The 23,188-nt window shown below is 35.4% G+C and overlaps 1 protein-coding gene across 7 annotated transcripts in view; it reads right to left on the bottom strand.

Annotated features, from left to right (window-relative positions):
- Gkap1 (G kinase anchoring protein 1) overlaps nucleotides 1-20,593 on the bottom strand; it is a 53,799-nt gene extending 33,206 nt beyond the window's left edge. For 2 of the 7 annotated variants that reach the window (XM_027955611.2, XM_027955616.2), the window contains exons 1-6: nucleotides 20,155-20,592; nucleotides 19,614-19,744; nucleotides 11,347-11,605; nucleotides 10,389-10,532; nucleotides 4,427-4,504; nucleotides 1,057-1,180 (exon numbers count right to left, since the gene is read on the bottom strand). In XM_027955611.2, the coding sequence (XP_027811412.1) occupies nucleotides 1,057-1,180; nucleotides 4,427-4,504; nucleotides 10,389-10,532; nucleotides 11,347-11,562 (562 nt within the window). In that variant the 5' untranslated portion in view covers nucleotides 11,563-11,605; nucleotides 19,614-19,744; nucleotides 20,155-20,592. The other 5 variants (XM_071600535.1, XM_071600536.1, XM_071600534.1 and 2 more) reach the window with 5 other exon arrangements.
- Between the last annotated feature and the right edge of the window lie 2,595 nt (nucleotides 20,594-23,188).

The raw sequence follows: 23,188 nt of genomic DNA, 5'->3' as shown, positions 1-23,188 counted from the left end.
CAAGCACTGTTCAAATTTTCTACAATGATGTTAATTTTCTATAGTTGGGAAAATATGGAAGCTACTAGTCACATTGAGCATTTGAAGTGTGAGTAATGCAATTCAGGAGCTATACTTTTAAACTAATGTATATTTAAAATGCCACTGATAAATAGTGGCTACCATATTGTATAGCACAAGGTAAGGTATTACCCATATTAGAAATGATGTGCTTTGTGGTCTGTCTTCAAAAGTTTAATGGAGGATATAATTCCTTCTGTCTTTGCTGTTTAATAATTAATCCAAATGATGTTATATAAACAGTTTTCTGGAAATAAGTTTCATTCTAAAATTTGTATTTTATTTTCTAAGGGGTAATTCCAGATAATGTGAAGTGGTTGATCAATAATGGTTGAGATGTTTGGTCATTTCAGTTTATGTATATGAACAGAAATATATTTTAAGGTCACTCAAATTGAAAATGCCAATTTTAATTTTTGTTAAGTTTTAGAAAAGTAACAAGTTCAAAAATACAAAAAGATAAGTATTTACTGAGTTTTATGAAGTTTTAACAATTGATTTAAATTATCCTAATCCTCAAATATTTTACTTACAAACAGATCGCTATGGTTTGTCCTCTTCAAAATGCATTTTGAACTTTTATTTTCATTAAAATAGAATTAAGAGGTGATTCAGCCATGAGGTCTCCACCCTCAAAAGTGGGACTAGTGCCATGTTAAAAGAGTGTGTTTGACCCCCTCCTGCTTCCACAAGACAATGTGGAAGTGTGTTTGACCCCCTCTTCCACAAGACAATGCAGCATGAAGGTTCTTGCAAATGCTAGCACCCTGACACTAAACTTCCCTACCTCCAAACTGAATCAATAAATTTGTTTGTTATAAATTATCTAATCTCAGATGTTAAAATATAAAAGCACAAAACAGACTAAGAAGCAGGTTTACATTTTAAATGACACATTAGAAAACAATTTTTATCAATTTTTAAAAATTTGTACTTACAACTTAAGTATAAAAAGACAATATGATTCTAGCATAACAGATACCGTACATACATTACCTTCAGATTGAAAATCTTTTAGTGATACTGTGAGAGGTTTGTCTTTTCCCTGATGGTTCTTTCTTTTATCCTTTTTATTCATAACTTTTGACTGAGTTGAAGAATTTTCAGCATTTTCATACTCCTGAAAAGAATTACCAATAATAATTAAGTTTAGTTTATAAATTATAAAATCAACTGACCAGGAAGAAATACATTTCTTAAAGTTTTATTTTAAAGATAAGAATCAGGAGGCTGGGGTTGTGGCTCAGTGGTACAGTGCTTGCCTGGCATGCGTGAGGCCCTGGGTTCAATCCTCAGCACCACATTCATAAATCAATAAATAAGGGTACTGTGCCCATCTACAACTAAAAAATAAAAATAAATTTTAAAAAGAAGCAGATTTTAAAAGTCACAACTTCGTCAGTCAAATCATATAAATTTTATAAAGTACCTATTTATATGCGCAACCTCTCACAACTTACATTAAAATAGAAACAAAAATATTTTATCTTTATCTATAACCTCTTTCCTTTCAGAACCAAATTTAAGACAGTAAGTACATTCTCACACCACTGAAATCTGGCTTCTGTTGTTCTCTGACTCTAAAATTAAAGTCAACCTCAACTTAATCATTAATTCAGAAGGTATTTTTCTTTCAACCTTCTCTTGGTTTTCTCAATACATAAGTCATCTTTAGTAGCTTCTTTAGCCAACCTTCTTAAAAATATAACTGCCGTCCACCATTATCTCTTAACCTATTCTTCTTATGCCTTATATTCATTGCTCTTCAAAGTTTTAAGTTCCCCTTTTATACTAATGATTTATGTGTGTACATAGAGAAGTCAGCTGGAGTTTTCAATAAGCATTTCCACATTAAATGTGTTTATCTTCCCGTTCAACCAACCTGCTTTCCCCACTTCATCCTTTTCTTATTACCTTGTTATGCCACCACCATCTATACAATTGTCTAAGCTAGGAAACTCATGGTATCCTTGTCTATTTTTCTACACACTTTATATCCCAATTAGTTATTAGTTACTAAGTCTTGTTGAGTTTGTATAATAAAATCTCTTAAATCTATTCTCTTTTCCTTGTAACTTCTGACATTTTCCCCTATTGTCTTTTGCTTGTACATTGCCATAGTCTTTTAATCCTTCGATCATCTTCTACACTGCTACATCATGAATTTCTAAAGTAAAAACTCAAAATCAATCTTAAAAAGTTCAATAACTTTCTGCCAAGAGATGTATAAAATCTGACCTTCTTGGGTAGTACACAAGATTCTTTGCATCCTATCCTTCTGGCCATTGCTGGAGAGCAATTCTAGCCTCCTAAATTATAATTTTCAAATAGGTTATGTTCTTCCACATATAAACTTCTTGTGTATTTGCCACACCTCCCCTGAGAATGCCTACTTTCCTCTTGCCTACCTTGTAAACATGTAAATACATCTAATAAGACTTTTCTTCAAGAATCCTTTCCAAAAATCCATCCTCATGAAACGCACTAAAAAGTCTTCTATTTTTCTGAATTCCCATCAAACAAAGAACGTATCTCTCTCAGTACTATACATTATAATTATATGCATGTCTTCTACTAATCTCAAAAGAAGTTGGGATTATGTCTTTCATCTTTTTATCGTGTGCTTAGCACATTTTGGCTATTTAATAAGTATTTGGTGAATGAATGAGAAGACATAATAAAGCATCTCAAACCTCAGTTATCTATTATAAAAACTTTCAGGCTAACATAAATTTTTTGGAATAGTGCTACATCAATGTAATCATGTAAAAGTAGCCATTGCATAAAAAGAAATTTCTCCATTCTCTCTTATTGTCTGATAAAAATCAATGCTTTGGGGCACTAAGCCTATGATTATGGCAAGAAAACTGGCTGGGACCATATTTATCAACACCATTTACTCTATTCCTTTTCTAAGAATATAGCTAATTCTTTTACCTTTAAAATCTCAACATTTATCTAAGCAGCAGCAAATCATATGAAAATATCCTATTTGATAAAGTTTTATGTCATAAGGAGCAATACAGGAAGATCTTTCCAGTGTAACCTGAAAGTACATTTAAATGATTAAATCACAGTAAAAGTGAGCTGTATCCGTTTTTGTAGTTACCTGTTTGTTATGTGTGAACAGGTAACAATAAAGGTTATAGTCATTCTCGATTATTTGAAATAATAGGAATAGGAATACATAAAATGAAACTAACACCTACATTATATAAAGGGCACTTTTCTTTAATATTTATTTTTTAGTTGTAGTTGGACACAATATATTATTTTTATGTGGTGCTGAAGATCAAACCTAGGGCCTCGCGCATGCTAGGTGAGCGCTCTACCACTGAGCTACACCCCAGCCCCCAAAGGGCACTTTACTAGCAACTTTAAATCTTTTCCACTAAACTATGATTAAGCAGAAAAATCACCTGCTGTGAATTTTAATTCCTCTCTTCCTTTCATCTTGGATAAAGATGTTAATGTATAGTATCATGGCCAAAAAGACCTAAACATGACAGGGCCCATTTATGATCAACCAATGAATAACCGCAAGTTAAATAACTTTAATGAACCATCAAGATCCCAATAAATGTCAAAGACTAGAATGTTAAATGATATGAAGACAATCAATGCTTAATTTAAGTATAGAAACTGAAACCGATACTACTTTTTACTTAAATGTTTCTACAGTCATAAGGTATAAGATGCATTTCAGCGTACAATTTAATAAATAAACCTCAGTGATAAATGCTGAGTTTACAAAGCCAATATGTCAGAATGATGTCCCATTTACTTTAGTTAACAGTAGTGTATCTCTGGCAAAGTCTCTTAATGGATGACTAGAGTACTGTAGTTCTTTCATCTACTTAAACTTTTAAAATATTTTTTTAGGGGATAGTGGAGCTGGGGATTGAATCTCTGTCACTAAGCTACAACCCCAAGGGGCTCCCTAAATGTACCTATAGTCTATGTTCATTTAAAACTAAAATAAATTATCTGTTGTGAATTTCATTCCCTTTCTTCCCTTCACCTTGGTTGGAAGAACTCTTAAGCATTCTATATCATTAGAGGAAACTTAGTCAACATGTTTACATTCTCTCAAAACCTGAAGAAGAATTCTATTATTAAAATTAATAATATTTTTGCAATGATGAATATTCAGGACAATCAATCTATTTTTTTTTTTTTTTTTTTGCAATTCTGGGCATTAAACCCAGGGCTTCACATGTGCTAGGGCCTCATATGTGCTAAGCAAGCACTCTATCACTGAGTTATATCCCCAACACAGAACTTTTATGTAAAATTCAGAAGGACAGTCCTAGCCTTCAACTACTTAAAACTTTTTAAATATCTCAATCAATAAGTAAACAAATACCTTTTTGTGCTCTTCATATTCTAATTTACTTAGCAACAATGCCTTCTCAAGATCTGCTTCAAACATTTCAGATGTCAGCTAAAAAAAAAAAGTTTCACAATAAAGAGATGATAGTATTATATTCTGTTAGTAAAAGAATCATAACATGACAATATGGACAAGAAAACAAGTAGTGGTTCCATCTGCCGCTAAACTTTTAATCCATATTTCTGACATTTAATTATGGAAAGGGTATTTATGATTATATTCCAATATGTCTTACATTCTGACTAATACTACTAACTAAAATAAGTTAGTAGGCAGGAGAACGTATTAAAAGATAGAAGTCTTATAAAATATCATTACTATTTTTCACATTAACTCACAGAATTTCAATATTAATGTAGATGATTCTAAACGAATGATAAAAACTGAATAAAATGGAAATTTTAAATTAAAAAACATGGCTCTCCCCAGCATTTGATTATAATTGAAGCAATTGAGAGCTTAAATTTACTTTGTTTTCCTAGTGCTACAGACAAAACCCACAGCCTGTGTATACTCTACCACTAAACTGTATACTCAGTATAAAAGTAAACAATACTGATTTAAACTTAAGTTGTTTTTTTTTTTAAAAAAAGTCACTGTAATCAGCCATTCTGATAAAAAGTGAATTTTAAATGAGAGAGATGTGGAAAAAATTAAATTATGGGAGATCTCAGAGATGCAAAATTTAAATTCCTACTCTATCCATGCTAGCTATGACTTTGGACAAGTTATAGAACTTCTGTGGATTCCATTTTCCTCACATATAAAGAGGAAATTGAATATTATCCTTACAGTGTATTTCTAAGGATTTAAAGTTGCAATACACATGGAGTACCTAGCATAGTATCTGCCTGGCATAAAAGCAGTACTTAGTATATTAGAACTCCCTTCCTACCTTAGAAGAATAAAAGATCTCCCATATTTTTGGTAAGGCAGAATAAATATTGTCAATGACCATACTACCAAAGGCACTTTACAGATTTAATGCAATTCCTATTAAAAGATCAGTGATGTTCTTCATGGAACTAGAAAAAGCAATCATGAAATTCATTTGGAAAAATAAAGAAGCCCACAATAGTCAAAGCAATCCTTAGTGAGAAAAGTGATGCAGGAAGCATCACAATACCAGACCTGAAATTATACTACAGAGATATTCTAACAAAAATGGCATGGTATTGGCACCAAAACAGACATGAAGACCAGTGGTACAGAATAGAACACACAGAGACAAACCCACATAAACATAGTTATCTCATACTAGACAAAGGCACTATAAACATACATTGGAGAAAAGAACTCTTTAATAAATGACGCTGAAAAAATTGGAAATCCATATGTAGCAAAACACAATTAAACCCCTATCACTCACCCTGCACAAAACTCAACTCAAAGTGGTCAAGGACTTAGGCATTAGACAAGAGACCTGTGCCTACTAGAAGAAAAAGTAGGCCCAACTCTCCATCGTCAGCTTAGGAACCGAATACCTCAACAAGACTCCTAAAGTGCAAGAAGTAAAATGAAGAATCAATAAATGGAATGGTATCAAACTACAATGCTTCTTTACAGCAAAAGAAACAACAATGTGAAGAGAGAGCCTAAAGAATGGGAGAAAAATCTTTGCTACCTGCACCACAGAGCTGCTCAAAAAGCTTAACACCAGGGGCTGGGGTTGTAGCTCTGTGGTACAGCACTTGTCTAGCATGTGTGAGGCACTGGGTTCAATCCTCAGCACCACATTAAAAAAAAAAAAAAATTAATCAATTAATCAAATAAAAATATTGTGTCCATCTACAACTAAAAAAAAAATTTTTTTAAACAAAAACCTTAACACACACACACAAAAACCCTATCAATACATGGACAAAGGAACTGAAAACGCACTTCACAGAATAAAAAATACAAATGGTCAACAAATATATGAAAAAATGTTCAACATCCCTAGCAATTAGAGAAATGCAAATTAAAACCACACTGAGATTTCATCTCACTCCAGTCAGAATTATCAAGAACACAAGTAACAAGATGGGGATATAACTCAGTTGGTAGAGTGCTCGACTCACATGCACAAGGTCCTGAGTTCAATCCCCAGCAACACACACACACACACACACACACACACTCTCTCTCTCTCTCTCTCTCACACACACAGAATACAAGTAACAATAAATATTGGCAAGAATGTGGGAAAAAAGGTACACTCATACATTGCTAGTAGAACTGCAAATTTGTGCAACCACTCAACAGTATGGAGATTCCTCAGAAAACCTGGATTGGAACCACCATTTGACCCAGTTATCCTACTCCTCAGTTTTTAATTAAGGACTTAAAATCAGCATACTACAGTGACATAGCCATGTCAATGTTTATAGAAGCTCAATTCACAACAGCTAAGCTATGGAACCAATGTAGGTGCCATTCAGTAGATGAACGGATAAAGAAAATGTGGCATATATACACAATGGAATATTACTCAGTCACAAAGAAGAATGGAATTATGGCATTTGCTGGTAAGTGGATGGAACTGAAGAATATCATGCTAAGTGATATAAGCCAATCCCCTAAAAACAAAAGCTAAATGTTCTGATATTTGGATGCTAACTCCCAAAAAGTGGGGGAAGGGAAGAATAGAAGTTCACTGGATTAAACAAAGAAGAATGAGGGCTGGGGATATGGCTCAAGTGGTAGCACGCTCGCCTACCATGCGTGAGGCACTGGGTTCGATTCTCAGCACCACATAAAAAATGTAAAAATATTGTGTCCACCAAAAAAAAAAAAACCTAAAGATTAAATATTAAAAAAAAAAAAAAGGGGAATGAAGGGGATGGAAGGGGGATGGGATTAGGAAAAATAGTACGATGAATTAGATATAACTTTCATATGTTCATGTATGAATACACAACCAGTGTAATTCTACATCATGTACAACCACAAAAATGGGAAGTTATACTTCTTGTATGTACAGTATCAAAATACATTCTACTGTTACATATAACTAAACAGAACAAATTAAAAATAAAATAAGGGGCTGGGGCTGTTGCTCAGCGGTAGAGCATTTGCCTAGCACTGGGTTCAATAAAAATTATTGGTTCAATACTCAGCACCACATAAAAATGGATAAATAAAGGCACTGTGTTCATCTACAGTTAAAAAAAAAATTTAAATAAAATAAAATATTAAGTCTGATTTTTCATTGTAGGCAAACTGTTTTCTTCAGTGCATATTATTTATAGTAGTATTTTCTTATTTTTCATTCTTAAAATTTAAAAAAACTTTAAAAGACTTAAAGTTGGCTTTAGTTTTTTTCAAGCTTAGATTTAAATCAAGCTTAAAGAAATATTTGTTGGGCTGGGGTTGTGGCTCAGTGGTAGTGCGCTTGTCTGGCATGTGTAAGGCACTGGGTTTGATCCTTAGCACCACATAAAAATAAATAAATAAAGGTATCATGTCTATCTACAATTTAAAAAAGAAGAAATTTTTGTCAACATTATCTTTAATGCCTTTCTTCATTCTATTGGTTTTAGGAACACTAACTGTTCCTCTGATTTTATTTCAGTGTATCATGTCAATTTTAATTAGCAAAATTTATCATAAATTTTCTTTCATACTACTCTCAATTTTCTTCTGGGTATATTCTGTTTTTTAGTTCTTCTAATGAAGTTTTTAAAATCTTACATTACTTATTTCTTAAATTTTTAAATTCACCAATCTCCCTTTCAACTCCTGTTTCTCATCAACTCTTTCATTTCAGTCCATTATCTTATCTCACCTTGTTATATAACCATCCCCTTGGTTTTTATAAAATGTGCTAGTCCATTGATTGTTATTAAAATTAATTTCTGTTCCCTACAGAAACTCTTTTCCAGAGTATGTTTTCCCTCTGGATGCTAAGTACAATGTTCTTTTCCTATTTTGTGGAAGAAACTTTTCTTTAGCCAACATGAGATTAACCAAGATCCAATATTGTTATTAAGGTAGAATGGATGCTTCTTTACTGACTAGTACTGGTTGCTCCTTAATTCCTCATTCAGATTTTATGCAGAGGCTTAGTTATTACCAATATAGTGATTTAGGAATAGATTTTGTTTTGGAATAATTTCCCTTTTGTATTTGAAATAAGCTACCACATAAAAAAAATCAGGCAAAGCTTTTTGTTAGATTCAGCTCTCTATACTTGAAATTTCTTATAGTGCTGTTTTCCTACTGTGTCAGGAAGAACACACCCCACATACTATATACTTTTTGCCTAGTACAGGTACTTCCTGATTCCTCCAAATGTAGCTACTTTTGAAATCTATGACTCCTCACAGTAAAATGGATTCCAAGTGGTATACTGTCTATTGGTTCCAGGCCTGCTCTATCTCTTGTTCACCTGTCAGTAATTACCCAAGTTCTATGACCCTGATTATTTTCCTCCAAGTGAGACTTCTAAATAAGGTACCAGGTCTTCCTACATAACCCATAAATAGTATACCCAGAAGAAATTCCTGGGCCTTGCATGCCATCCTTACATAGAGTCAGAGTCAAATCAATTTAATTACTTTTTAGAATTACCAGATCATTGAGATAGAGGAAGGAGAAGAAATGTTTTCAGATATCTGTACTCAAGTTCCCATATTACATGGGATTAATTCTGGAATTTTGAGCTTTCCTTCATGAGTTTTCTAGTAATCTTTAGGCCATTAGGAGAATTTCTCTCTGGTGAAGACACTGATAGATTCTACTACTGTATAAAAAAGTAGCTTATTACAACATTAACACTTTAAATAAGAATTAGTCACAATGAATGTGGTATAAGAGGAAAAAAAAGAAACCAACCCCTAGAAATAATTCCTATTAAAAGTACAATGACTTTTAATATCTGTTGTAAATACAACAGATAACTACAACAGATAATACCAGTGAGTACAAGATGGTTTATCCAGTTTATCAGTGTCTGAAGAAGTCAACAGCATTACTGCATGGCTCTAGAGTAATAACTAACTCTTATAATGATGAGCCTAAAGCAATTCAAAATCTTAAATAAAATGATATAATTAACATAGCTTATGTTGAAAGCTTACTACAGAACTGTCTACTTCTTTTAGAACTAATATCCAAAGATAGGAACAGCCACTCTAACAGACCAAACATCTGCTAGAACAATATCTATTCCCTATTGATCAAACAACAGATAAGCAAATAAACAAACCTTTCATTTCCTACACATATAGCATCTCCTAGAGTACATTCCAGGCTTAGTCTGTTATTTTCCTGCACATGACAAAAAAATTATTGGTCTTAATAAATTACTTTATGTGGTTGCTATTAGTGATATTTAATAAAAATACAGAAGAACAAAATGTCGTGTAAATAGGTCAAAGGAACAAATGTCATCAACAATTTTATATCAAGGTTAAAAAGGAAGTTCCCCTCAAAATCCTTCTTATCACACAAAGCTGTTACTAGGTATTTTTAGCAATAGATCTCTGGCTCTTCAAATATGACTTTTTAAATTTAAAATAATTAAATCTTGTTCCTCTACCTCCCCTCTCTCCTTCATTAAAAATCAGATGAGTTAAAAACAACAACAACAACAAAAAAACATATACACAGTGCTAGGGATGTAGCTAGAGGTAGAGTTTTAGCCTGCTCAAGGTCCTGGGTTTGATCCCTAGCACCAAAAATGTCCCAAAACAATTAAAAAAACAAACAAACAAACAAAAAAACCCACCTGATAGTACTGCTTTGAAGTGCCAAAACTAACATAAGTAACAAATGGATCAATCTGCTTTTCTAGTAGATTTTTAAAAATCTATTAAAAGTAGCAAACACATGTGAATTAATCTAATACAAAGCTGCTTCTTAGAACACTGGTGATAAAGATTCAAAGGCACTGCCATCTTAAAAATTCTCCAAATCACTGAAAAATAGAGCAAAATTATTTACTTAGCTGTACCTGTTCATCTCTTTGTCTCCATTCTTGCCAATTTTCTTCACGTGAATCCTTCTGTACTGGGTTTGACAGTGAAAGCTCATGTTGTGTGTTACAAATGGCATGGGAGGATTTCTGAGGAATTTTCTTAAAAGCAAGATTCCTGAGCTATAAAACAAACACAAAATATCTTATATCCTGATTAATGATTTTTTTAATTTAAAAAGATATTTTACTTCTCTACTCATTGTGGTAACTCACACAACAAAAATAATTTGTGTGTTTAATTAAAAATTTTTTAATTTAATTTTTTGAGACAGTCTTGCCCAAGCTGGCCTTGAATTCCTGAGTTCAAGTGATCTTCCTGCCTCAGACTCCTGAGCATCTGGGACCATAATGGGTCAGCACGACTGACTAATTTAAGGTGTTTTACTTTTTAATTTTTCTTACAGTGCTGGGGATTGAACCCAGGGCCTAGCACGTGCTAGGCAAGCTCTGTACCACTAAACTACACTCCCATTCATTATCTGTGTTTTTTTAATAATCTTTGTAAAGTATTAAATTTGCCATAATTTCAAATGTTGGTAGTTGCAGATAAAATGACTAAGTGAAAATAGATTTATTCTATATTATCTCAGTTTTAATGATTCCTCTTTACTGAAGAGAAGTATACTGGGTAGAAAACAGTAAAATGATCATGCTTTGAAAATGCAAAACAATACAGTTCAAAATACAAATTTAAAATTTAAATAAATGGCCTTTTGAATTGCATATGCAAGATTCTAGGGACAGGAAAAAAAGGCATTTAAAAAATGTTCACTACATTTGACTTCAAGTACTCATAAATTTACATCCATCAATTCAAGTAATATTTATTGAGTACCCATGGATCAGGTACTATGAATACCCAGGTAAACGAGACAGTATCTGCCCTTATGATGCTGTCTCTAAGGAAAGCAGAGAATACAAGTACAATTGTTACCTCATTTGCTTCATTCTGTTGCTGTTCTTTCTTTTTTCTTCTTTTCTCTCTCTTTTTCTCATTTGTAGTTGATTTGCTTCCCAAAGTTTGAGACTTTCCAGTATTCCGACCTTTGCCTTTTCCAGGCTCAGAATCAGAACCACTGCCACTATCCACTTGTAACAGTGCAAAACGAGAGGCAGTAGTGGGAACAGAACTAAGTACTGCTGAGGCCATGATATAGATTTTTCTCTTAAAATACTTCTGTCAAGAATAATTCCTGTAGGAAGAGAAAAGCATAAAATATACATATGTACACACACTTTTCCTGATGTCATATTTAATAATATTTGGATTTAAACCCACAGTCCCACTGGCAATAACATACTTTTTAAAAAATATCTTTATTTTATTTATTTTTTTTAATGTGGTGCTGAGAATTGAACCCAGTACCTCATAAGTGCGAGGCAAGTGCTCTGCCACTGAGCTATAACCCCAGTCCACACACTTTTTAACTTAAGTAAATAATATAAAATTATACAAAAGAAAAATGATATATTGATATTTCCCAGATAACCATTGTAATATGTATCCATTTTTCCATCTAGGAATTTTTAAAAAATCATTTTTCATCCCATTTAAATATTGATGTAATATATACACTTTAGTGAAAAACATTCTAAATCAACATGGTTTATAATGGAAAAGGAGAAATATAATTTTTTACCGTACACAAAAAAGACCATTAGTCCAGCTACATGTTTACCCTCAACTTTCAAGTAAATTTAAAAAGGCATAAAAAAGAACAATAATATGTTGAAAATACTTAAATTCAAAACATTTGATTCAAGAGACAATGGCTTAGAATTGAGAGCAAAATAAAGAGCTTCAATTTCCTCTACAACAAAAATTCAAAATCGGCTTTCACATTAGCTTTCAGTTCACCAATCTCTGTGCACCCTACTAATCCAAGCATAGGTAGGTGTAGTTTTATTTAGTGTTGTTAGCATTTCAAGAAACTTTTATTTACACTTGGAAGGAATAAAGGCCCACTAGTAAATTTCTAAGACAAATTACTTAGTTTTGCAAATATAGTAAATGCAATTTACACTGATTAAGTGACTTGCCTAAGATCATTCTAAAACTTAGTGGCAGAGTCAGGAGCAGAACCTTGATTTGCTGAAGCTTACCTTTTCCTTCTTTCTCTCCTCCCCCCCCCCACCACCCAGCCCCAGCTACCCCACCACTTTTTTGAGGTGCTTGGATTTGAACCCATGCCAAGCATATGCTCTTCCACTGTACAGTCCCAGCACAGACTTTCTTAGATTATGCAACTCAAAAATTTGTTTTTATTTTAAAATAGGTATACAAAAATTTAAGTATTCAGTCTTTTAAAAAATGAATGCTCAAAGTACCAAGCAACTTAATGTTAATCAACCCCTATGCCTCTCCCTAATAGCATTCTACTACTGCCACCATCCAAATATAACTACCATTTTGATTTTTGTGTTTATTTATTTGCTTTCCTTATACTTGTATCATATCTGGCTTGAGTCACAGTGTTCATATCTGAACTAGCTGCTGTCATTCCACTTTGTTACACATATATTTCTTATTACTCACAAGTCACTAGTCTACTGTTCAGTATGGGAGAGGATTATGCTGAGGTGACTATTAGGAGGTAAGAATCACTGATGTCCATTTTGAAAGCTAACCACACACTCTAATTTGTATGTTTTCAGGAGAGAACAAAAATAAGCATGTATTATTAAATCTTTCATCTTAAGAACCCAGAAAAATATTTGGAAATCTTTAAATTTTCTTCAATATAGTAAAGAAAATCTTGAGAGCTGATATTTGAAGATGTGCTATAGCAGTCATTAAATCAAATATTTTTATTCTAATGCCATGTAAAGACCCACACTGTTCCTGTATCCAGAAATATGTAAGTCAAGAGGAAAACACCACAATATACAGAGATGACACCACACTGATATATTATGACATATCTGTAGGAAAGGCTTAAACCTTTCCTACAAGTATGAGATAAGGTCTTCATAAATTATTACAAGGGAGAAAATATTACAAAATTAAAAAGAAATTCGAGACTCAAAAACACTGTGAAAAAAATAATTCTGCTTCAACTTCAACATGTCTTATAAAATTATCCTACATAAAGTTTTAGTTGCTTTTAGCACTCTAGGTACATACAATAAGCCCACCCAACTGTTCAACTACCACTAGATTTAATTTTAACAGGGCTAAAAATTGCAAGAGGCAGCTCTATTAGTGCTTACAAATATTCAGAATTATATAACACTTTCCTGTTAAATGCAGGAATTAACACATGACTTACTTTGGCCAACGAAATATAAGCTTTAAAAAGCTTTAAGTTGGTGGTTCACGGTGTTCCCTTTTCCCTGCTTCTGTGATTGTAAAAGCATATATTGAGATGGAGTCACCAATGGCCAGATTTGTGATAGAGTCAAACTACAATGAATAAAGGCACCCTTACTAAGCAGTGATGGAGAAAGAAAGTAGCTTGAGCAAGAAAGCAAGTTTTCTGCCAAAATGCTCAGATTTTCAGGTTGTCACTGCAGTATAACCTAGTTTTAGTAGGATTTAATTTTTTTTTTCATTCTAGAAACTATATCAAAATTGTGAATTTTGTATTTGGGTTGCTCTGCATGAGTTAAATGTTCATAAATGTCTACTCTAAGACATTTATCCAAAGCTCACAGAAATCTTCCTTCTGTGATATAAGGCAGAGTTTCCTTCTCAGTTTTCTTCAGACCTTCAGGCAGCCAAGGAAAACCCTGGAAAGACATAGCCTCTGCGCTAATCACCTTCTGATGCAAAGAGCCTCACCTGGTAGTTGCCAGTAGGTAGCTCTTGCTCTACAGTTGTGTTAATTGTCACAAGGGAAATGCTCCAAACCCTATCTACTTAATCAGGTAACTGCAGAATGCACTGCTGCTTCATGGTAGCCAGGCCTATTGGAGAGTTTATGTTCCAGGTGCTCAAACATCAAGGACATGGTTACAAGGAATAGAAGGAAGGAACAGGGGAGCCAAAAATCTCCTAGTGAGCAAACTTGGGTCCTAATTCTCTATGTTGATATCTTCCCCATTTAGTAGTCGTATGATCTCTTAGTATAAAATCTAGTTGCAAGGTGACTGCTCAATGCATATACTTTCTGACCATTAGTTTGTCATTATTTTAAAATTAGAAAATCCAATTGAACTTGAAATCTTCTCATTTTATCACAAGAAACTTCAAGTTAGGTTTTTATAAAACACCTTTTAGATTCTTTAAAAACAATTTCAACTCTTATAAATCACTGAATTATTAAGGCAACAAAAGTTTGTTTTTATTATCTACTCAAAACTTTAATGGAGACTCAGAAGAAATCATAATTTAAAAGTCTAAAATCATGAACTGTATATTTTATTTCATGAATAAACTAAAATTTAAGATTTTATATTTACAGAAGCAATCAGCATTCTCATTAGAAATCTGGAAAAGATTTTTAAATTTTAAAAATATAACTAAGCATGTATGACTCTATTGCAAAAGGGTTTTGAAACTTAAACAAATATCAATTTACCTGAAATCCAAGAATCACAGGACAATCTTAAACAATGGCACACAGTATATAAATAAAATATTTCCCAAATGAGTGAAAAGAAATAAAAGAAAAACAAAGCAAAAAGAAGGCATTCGAATAAAAACTGTTACCTGAGGAAAAAACAAATGATAAACACTTGAAAGGCATAATTATTTTTCTGGGAAGTATATACCAGGCTCAACAACCCAAGTATTAAAAACACATTAGCTGGTAAAGGGTAATATGTAAAAGCGGAAATTTGCAGTTAAAGGGATAGGAATGATATAACTAGAAAGACTCAAACTTGTGCTTCATGCTCTAGTTTAAAAGATAGACAACTCATCTTCTCTCTCAAAGCCATGAAAAAAACTACAATGTCAAAAGCCATCCTAATCAGAACTTCAGAAGTTGTAGAGAGGGAAAGGTAAATTTTAGATAAAATAAATATAACTTAATATACAAATAAATTCCCATTTCTAAATGAGTGTATTATCAATACACATACCAAAAAGAACAAAGAAATGCATGAGCTTACTCATTAGGCTTCCTTTCCTTTCTATAGTTTTCACTATTTCTCCAAAAAGTTCAACAATGATCATATTACTTCTGTAAGAAAAAAACAAACAAAACAAAACAAAAAGAAAAAAAGAAAAAGAAAATACTCTCATCTCTGTAAGGGAAAATTATCATGTACATCCAAACTGAAAAAGATAAGCATAGTGTAATAAATGCAATATTGATTTTCCTGCCTTGTGTAAAACTTAGAAAGGGCAACTATAGGTCAGAATTGACAATGAGATGCCTTCAGTTCTTTATGTTAGTAATGCAAAAGTCAAATGATAGAGATCAACTGTCAAAGACAAATTATGCCCAGTGGCTCAGGAGGCTGAGACACAAGGATTGTGAGTTCAAAACCAGCCTCAGGAAAAGCAAGTTGCTTAGCAACTCAGTGAGACCTTGTCTTTAAATAAAATACAAAATAGGGCTGGGGATGTGGCTCAGTGCTCAAGTGCTCCTGAGTTCAATTCCTGGTACCCTGTACCCCCGCCAAAAAAAAAAAAAAAAGATTAATTATGTTACATACTTTAAGAGAATATTATCTTCATTAGCAAATTTTTAAGATTTTAAAAAGAGTTGTCATATAATTTAGGGATTCTTTTGTTATTTTTTTAAATACCTAAGGATCATGAAGATATCAGGCTTTTTAAAGGTACCATATTTCAGGGCTTGACTAGGGCTAACATTCTTCAGTCTATCTTAAACTGCATCTCCACCTCTAGTTATATCTAAAAGATATTAGGATAGATTCAAATACAGCTCTTATCCCTCCTCTATTTTCTTTCTCTTTTCAACACACTAAGTCTTTAAAATTCAGATACTTAGGGGCTGGAGTTGTAGCTCAGTGGTATAGGACTTGCCTAGCATGTGTGAGGCACTGGGTTCGATCATCAGCACCACATAAAATAAAATAAATGTATAGTGTCCATGTACAACTAAAAAAAAAAAATTTTCTAAAAATTCAGATACTTACATGCTTATTTACATACTCCTACTTAATGGGACATATATTGCAAATTTTTAGCAGATCTCCCCTAAGCCACTATGTTGGTCTACAAATATGATACCTAATATATATTAAACATATATTTACATATTACTAAAAATATTATAAAATAGGGTTTTTGGTCAAGATATCTAATGATTATTTTGTATTTTCCCCTTGTTCCCTTTGAGTCTCATTTTAAAATTAATTTCAGGGCTGGGGATGCAGCTCAGTTGCAGAGTCCTTGCCTAATATACACAAAGCCTTGGGTCTGATCCTCAGCACTACAAAAACAAAAACCAAAAAATAAATCTTTCCTCTAAAAATAAAAATTTTTTTCAAGGCTAATGTAAGAAATTGAAGGAAGACAAGACATTCACAAATAATTTTAAAAACAGAAATGTTTCAGGTAAAAACTCAAAAGAAATAAATTCATAATTTTAAATATGCATCCATCATATATAAATGTATCTTTTATTATTTTATTATTGCCTATAATTTAATTATTAGTAGTAAAAACTATTAATTTCTACAAACGTGATTTCAATAATGTCAAAAGTATAACTAAGTCTCCATTTTGTACTCAGGATCCTAAAACTATTTGAATTACTAAACTATTTGACTTACTAAATATTGTGGCATATGTTAGGGCTTTCTATAGCAATTCTGCTTCTTTTTTTTTATAGATACTCCAGGAAAACCAACTACTTAGAATTTCCTAAGTTCAAGTTTACTTATTCCCGTTTATACACTATTTTCTTTACCTAAATGCCCCCCATCTCTTCCACTTAAAAAGTTTCTAGGGCTGGGGAAGAAGCTCAGTGTTACAGAATTTTGCCTAACATGTTCATAGCCCTGAGTTCAATCCCTAGTGCCACAAAAACAAACAAAAAATATTTCTATTCATTCCTCAAAATCTGCTCAGTTGCTAACATCTCTATGAAGCACTGTCTAACCTGCCCTTCAAGTTAATAATTCCCTCTTCTATACTATTTCCATACACTACACTTATTTGGACTCCTATAAAATTATCTATTGTGCCTACCTCCTTATGGTCCTGATATCAACATTCTGAACAAGAGTTTCTTCTTCCTATTCCTAACAAATATCACAGAACCTAGCACATAGATGATAAATTTGTTGAACTTAATGGTTTTGCAAGTTTATATTCCCTAAGAACAATTACGTATGCAAAGCATACTACAGATCGTCCTCTATTCACATAATACCAGTGTAAATTAACAATGATTATTAGCAGTTCAAAGTGTTTCATTAGGATAAATGCCTTTCTACCAATTAATCATCACCACAACTAATTTTGTCTAGAAAACATATTTGTATAGGATGCATATTTGGTATTAAAGTATTGCGTTAAAAGAATAAGGACTCATCACATACTTAAGTAAACTGTTTTCTAAAAATGAACACCCTAAACTGCAAGCAGCAGGATTTCTAAATAGCTGGTTTTCTCATGCTTTATAGAAGTTTGGAGGACCAATGCCATTTTGACATCATCCCTGTAGACTATGACCTCACAAAAGATCTCCCAGTCCAGGTTATCACAATTAAGGCATTTCAAAGCTTATCTTATTTTTCAGAAAAATCTTTAGAAGATGAAAGACACTCATCTTCTACTAGCACTATCAACCAGTTAGCCTGATCAAAAAAAGAGATATAATGTAGATGCCAATTAGTATGGCCTTTTTTTTTTAATGCAACTTAAATTTAAAAACAAACAAACTGACAGGCTTGGGGTGCAGTTCAGTGGCAGAGTGCTTGTCTAGCATATTCAGGCCCTAAGTTTGATTCTTAGCAACAATAAATAAGTAAATAAAGCACAAAATGAGATGAGGCTTAGTATTATTGATTTAACACCTGGTGAACTATGTTATTACATGTTCTATTCCTCAATTAACACAAACAGTAGCTTTCACTTTGGGTTCTTAAAAACTAAGGTTCACATCCAAGTCTCAATTGCATACTAAAACTCTGTTCATAACACACTTACTGCAAACAATGTAAACCCTTGAGAGTATGCCTCAAACTCCACATTTTTCCTCATAGTTAAGTATGGCCTCCACTTTCCAACATGAGCTCCTAATTTCTGAGCACTGAGAAATCTAGCAATAAGTACAAGGGTGTACTGAGTGAAGGCCCAAGGGATTCTCCCATGAATAAAATATATGTACTTTCATTTGCCCACAATGTTCTTTTCATCAATTTCTAGGTTTTTGTTCTTACTCTGTAGAGTTGAAGCCATGGGATGGGAATCTTACAGATAAGTTTATTGTGACCATTTATGAAAATTAAGAATATCTCATTAAACAGAACTTGATACTACCAACTTGGTACAAAATTGTTGAGAAAAAAAGTTAGATTTCTATAAAGATTTTAATATATATACTCATGTATATAAATTAGTTGTAGTTGGTCACAATACTTTTATTTATTTATTTATTATGTGGTGCTGAGTATTAAACCCAGGGGGCCTTGCATGTGCTAGGCCAGTGCTCTATAGCTGAGGCACAACCCCAGCCACCTATATTTTTAATACAGTATTCTAAGTTACTATAAGGTTTCTCAAATATTTTTATGGCTACAAGCCAAATTTTTTAAACTGATGATTCTGGTTGCAATCACCAGCACATTGATTAAATAAACAAGCAATAAATGTTGTAGGAAAAACGTCCCTAGCTTTTTTTGTATAAGAAAGTCATTTTCACTAGTCCTTCTAATGAAGGCATTAGCTCCTCTTCAATTGAAAAATGAGGTTAAAGAATGGGAAAAGGGGATGAAGAATAAAGGCATTCAATGTAATTCACTATTTTTGTCATTACTGTTCAATATTTTCTTAAATATTTTAACTTGTAGGTAAACACAATAGCTTTATTTATTTTTTTATGTGGTGCTGAGGATCGAATCTAGTGCCTCGCACGTGCAAAGAAAGCGCTCCATCACTGAGCTACAGCCTGAGCCCATACTGCTTAATTTTCAACACCCTAAATGCTGAAATCCACAAAAATTTTGGACGGCAATTTCAAAAAAATAACGGAAAAAAAATTAAATTCTGCTAGTTTACTTTTCAATAGCTGGCGGGAAGGAGGAGGAGCACTATGTTCAAAAAGTAATTCACTATACCTCATTCATGAATGAAAGCCAATTTCACCCATAGGCTGTTAACCGATGCTCCAAAACTTACTCGAAAAGTACAGAGAAAGAACTGGCAGGCTAGGCGAGACCTAACTCGGGCAAAGACGCGGCTCCAAAACCTGAAAGGGAGAAAACAACGAGTCAGGTCGTGGCTCCAGAAATTTCTGAGCGCTTGGCTCTCGAGGAGGGAGGGTGGCTGCGGGCGACGGGGAGGGGGCGGTGGCACCTGTCACTTGACGGTCCCCAGGGGTTCCTGGAGGCGCAACCACTGTCCCAGCGTTGGGGCCTGGGGGTCGGGCGCAGGTTCCTTCCAGCCGCCCCCGAGCCCTGCGTCAAGCTTCGGGCCGCGGCCCTTCCCGGGGAGCGGCCCTCCCGCGCCCTCTGCCCAGCGCCTCTACGCAGTGGGGCCCATCGCTCCAGGCCAAGTCCCCACCGCGGGTGCGGGAAAGAAAAGCGGTCACGCCGGCACAACCGCCGCAGGGGCTCCGGAGAGGACCCTCGCGAGACGGGCCCGCCTCCGCGTACTCACCGGGCCTCCCGGCCGCCGGCTCGGCCCTCCTCTCCCTCCTCCTTCCCAGTCGCCGCCACAGCTCCCAGGCAGCTGCACTGGGCGTTGGGACCCGGCTGGGTCAAGTGTCGGGAGGGGCGGGGGAGGACTCGTGCCTGGGAGGGGTCGCGCGTCGACCCGCGGGCGGGCGGGACGCCGGGCACTAACGGGTCCCGGGGCGCCGGGGCCGGCTGGGCGGACCGCGGCGGTGAGCGCGGCTGCAGACTGCGGTGAGGGGCGGGGAGAGCGCGGCTGTGAGCGAGCGAGCGAGCAAGCGGAGGGCGGGAGGGGAGCCGGGTGGTGGGGGCGGCGTGAGAGCGCGGGCCGGGGGCGGGGCCTGGCGAGCCTGCCGCCTAGAGCTGGGGTTTGTTTATTTTCTCGGTGGGTCGCGGCGCTAACGCTGGGTAGAGGTTCACCAGTGACGTGAGCGCCCCGAGTTGGGGGAGAGGACCAGAACCACCTGCTGGAGAAGGGGAGCTACGGGGGCCGGGCAGGGTCCAAACGTCTCACGTAGGCGGCGCCGCCGCGGTCTTCGGGGTCACTGGGAAGAGAAGCGCTCCCACAGAGTGGGTGGAAGGAGGAAGGCCTCCCTAGAGGATTGGCTCCAGCCCACTCCCCCGCAGCCCCGCGGGATCACCTGCCTTGTGGAGGGCTTTTAGGGACCCCGGTGGAAAAAGGATGTGGGATCTGGTGGCTTTGGTTACCAGTGCCTCCGGGATGACCTCCTGTTAGTGAAGTAGGAATGGTGCTGCAAGTCCAGATTCAAATAGCAACACTGCATCTCTAAGGCAAATAACGTTGCTCGTTTTTCTGTAGAGTTACACAGCACTTTCATGTTGTTTCCCTAGATATTCTTCAGGTAGTAGTGGTCTAATTTTCAAGCAAACTCAATTACAGACCCAGAGCTTCACAGCTAAATGACAGGGTTGGAACCCAGCTGTACTCACTTCCCATTCTGATTCCACTGCATGACATTATTTAAACACCTCCCCCCACACAGGCAAGCCTTAGATGCTGCGGGGGTACAGAGGGGAGCTAAAGATGTTCTTGCCCTCTAAGAGCAAGGACTAAAACAAAGATAATAAAAGTTATAATAAAAGACAAACTATGATAGGGGTCATGTAAAAAAAACAAGTAATACTGCATAGGATCAAAGAACTCATACACTATCTGGGGGACCAGGAAGGAAAGGCAGCATGAAGGAGGTATTTTGGATCGACTTTGAAGGAGGTGGAGAAGAGTTTACAGCATGAGCATGAGAACATCTATGGAGGCCAAAGAAAGTTGTGTTCCAAAAAGAGCAAAGACTCGGGGTATGTAAAAAAGTGACAAAAAGAACAGGGCTGCAGATAAGTGGTGGGTAAATTTGTATTTAATTCAGTATTTTGAGTTTTCATGGTTTAAGAGGTTGGGGGGAAGAAAAGGAAGGCGTTTTATTTATTGGATTTAAAAGGGCATGGTTGATAGCAGAACACAACAGACACTAGTATGGCAATATGTAAATCAATGGATGTGTAACTGATGTGATTCTGCAATCTGTATATGGGGTAAAAGTGGGAGTTCATAACCCACTTGAATCAAAGTGTGAAATATGATATATCAAGAACTATGTAATGTTTTGAACAACCAACAATAAAAATTTTTTTAAAAAAAAGGGCATGGTTGAGAGATGAAGGCAGACTGATTAACTGGAGGTAGCAAGAGAAATCAGAGGTTTGAGTTTGCAGATAATTGTAAGAGACAGAAAAAGGTATAACTGTAAGAAAAGGTACAACTGGAAAAGAAAGGAGCAAGAGCTGCTTTTTGAGAAAAAGACAAATCACTTTAGATTTGGATATTTTAAGGGTTTGAACTGTTTTCAAGGCAGCCACATAGATACAGATACTATGAAGTTAGAAATAAAGGTTTTGCAATATGGGAAAAAAGATTAAACTAGAGAATAGATTAGAAAGTAATAGGCCTAGCAGTGATATCACTGAGAGAAAAGGGCAGACTCTTGGCAAAAATCTTCCTTAGACTATTGCTACTCAAAGTTTGAGTAATAGCCCGTCATCATTGGCATCATTAGGGTGTTCATTAGAAACAGAATCTCAGGCCTCAACTCAGATCTGCTCAATTTGCATCTTCAATTTAACAAGAACCCCAAGAGATTTGTGCCACATCAAAGTTTGAAAAGCTCTGATCTAGAAGAGAGAAGCCAACAGAGAAGGGGAAAAGAGGAAGTGGGAGGAGAACCAGGGTAATGCAGAACCATCAAAGCAGGGTAAATTGGAGTTTCACAAAAAGAAGGGCAGGAAAGAGTGTTGATGAACAATATCCAAAACCACTACAGTTAGAAAAGAAGGCATGTGTGCATTTTGTGATTAGGTGGTATGGTCTTCAAATTGTTCTAATTGAAGGCCTGGAAACTTCAACTTTCTGATCAGGGATCTCTAGGGGCACAGTTTCCCCCAGTACCCACATATGTGGATTATATTGAAGTTACTGATTAGATTAGATGATGGGAGAAATTCTTTTTTAATTGCTTCTATTTTCTCAGTGAGATAAGGAGCAAGGTCATTTTGGCAGATGGCTGGTTGTTAATCACAATTTATTTTCCCCTTCTTGGTGAATACAGACTATTTTTCTTAGCCTCTCTTTTAGCTAGTATGGTTAGATATTAAGTAATTGCCAGTAGAATGTGAGCCAGGTCAGAGCCTTTACTTTGAGCCTTTACATTTGCCTCCAGGTGTTTTCCTTTCACCAGCTGGACCCTAGACTTGGTGCCTCTGCTTTGATTGTGCAGATGACTACAAACCCCTGAAGTTGGCAGAACCACAAGAAGGTGCCCAGTGAAAGGAGAGTTGTCTACTGACCCGGAATACTCAATTATGTGAGAAATACATAAATATCTATTGAGTTGGAGCCATAACACTTTGAGGTCCATTTGTTGTAGTTTAGTTCATTCTAGCTAACTTAGTTCAATAGAAAGAAATGTGAGAGGAGAGAAGTAAAATAGGAATCCATGAGTATAGGA

This window comes from Marmota flaviventris, chromosome 13 (genome assembly GCF_047511675.1).
Source record: "Marmota flaviventris isolate mMarFla1 chromosome 13, mMarFla1.hap1, whole genome shotgun sequence".
NCBI classification, from domain to species: domain Eukaryota; kingdom Metazoa; phylum Chordata; class Mammalia; order Rodentia; family Sciuridae; genus Marmota; species Marmota flaviventris.
This window is presented reverse-complemented; position numbering and strand designations above follow the sequence as displayed.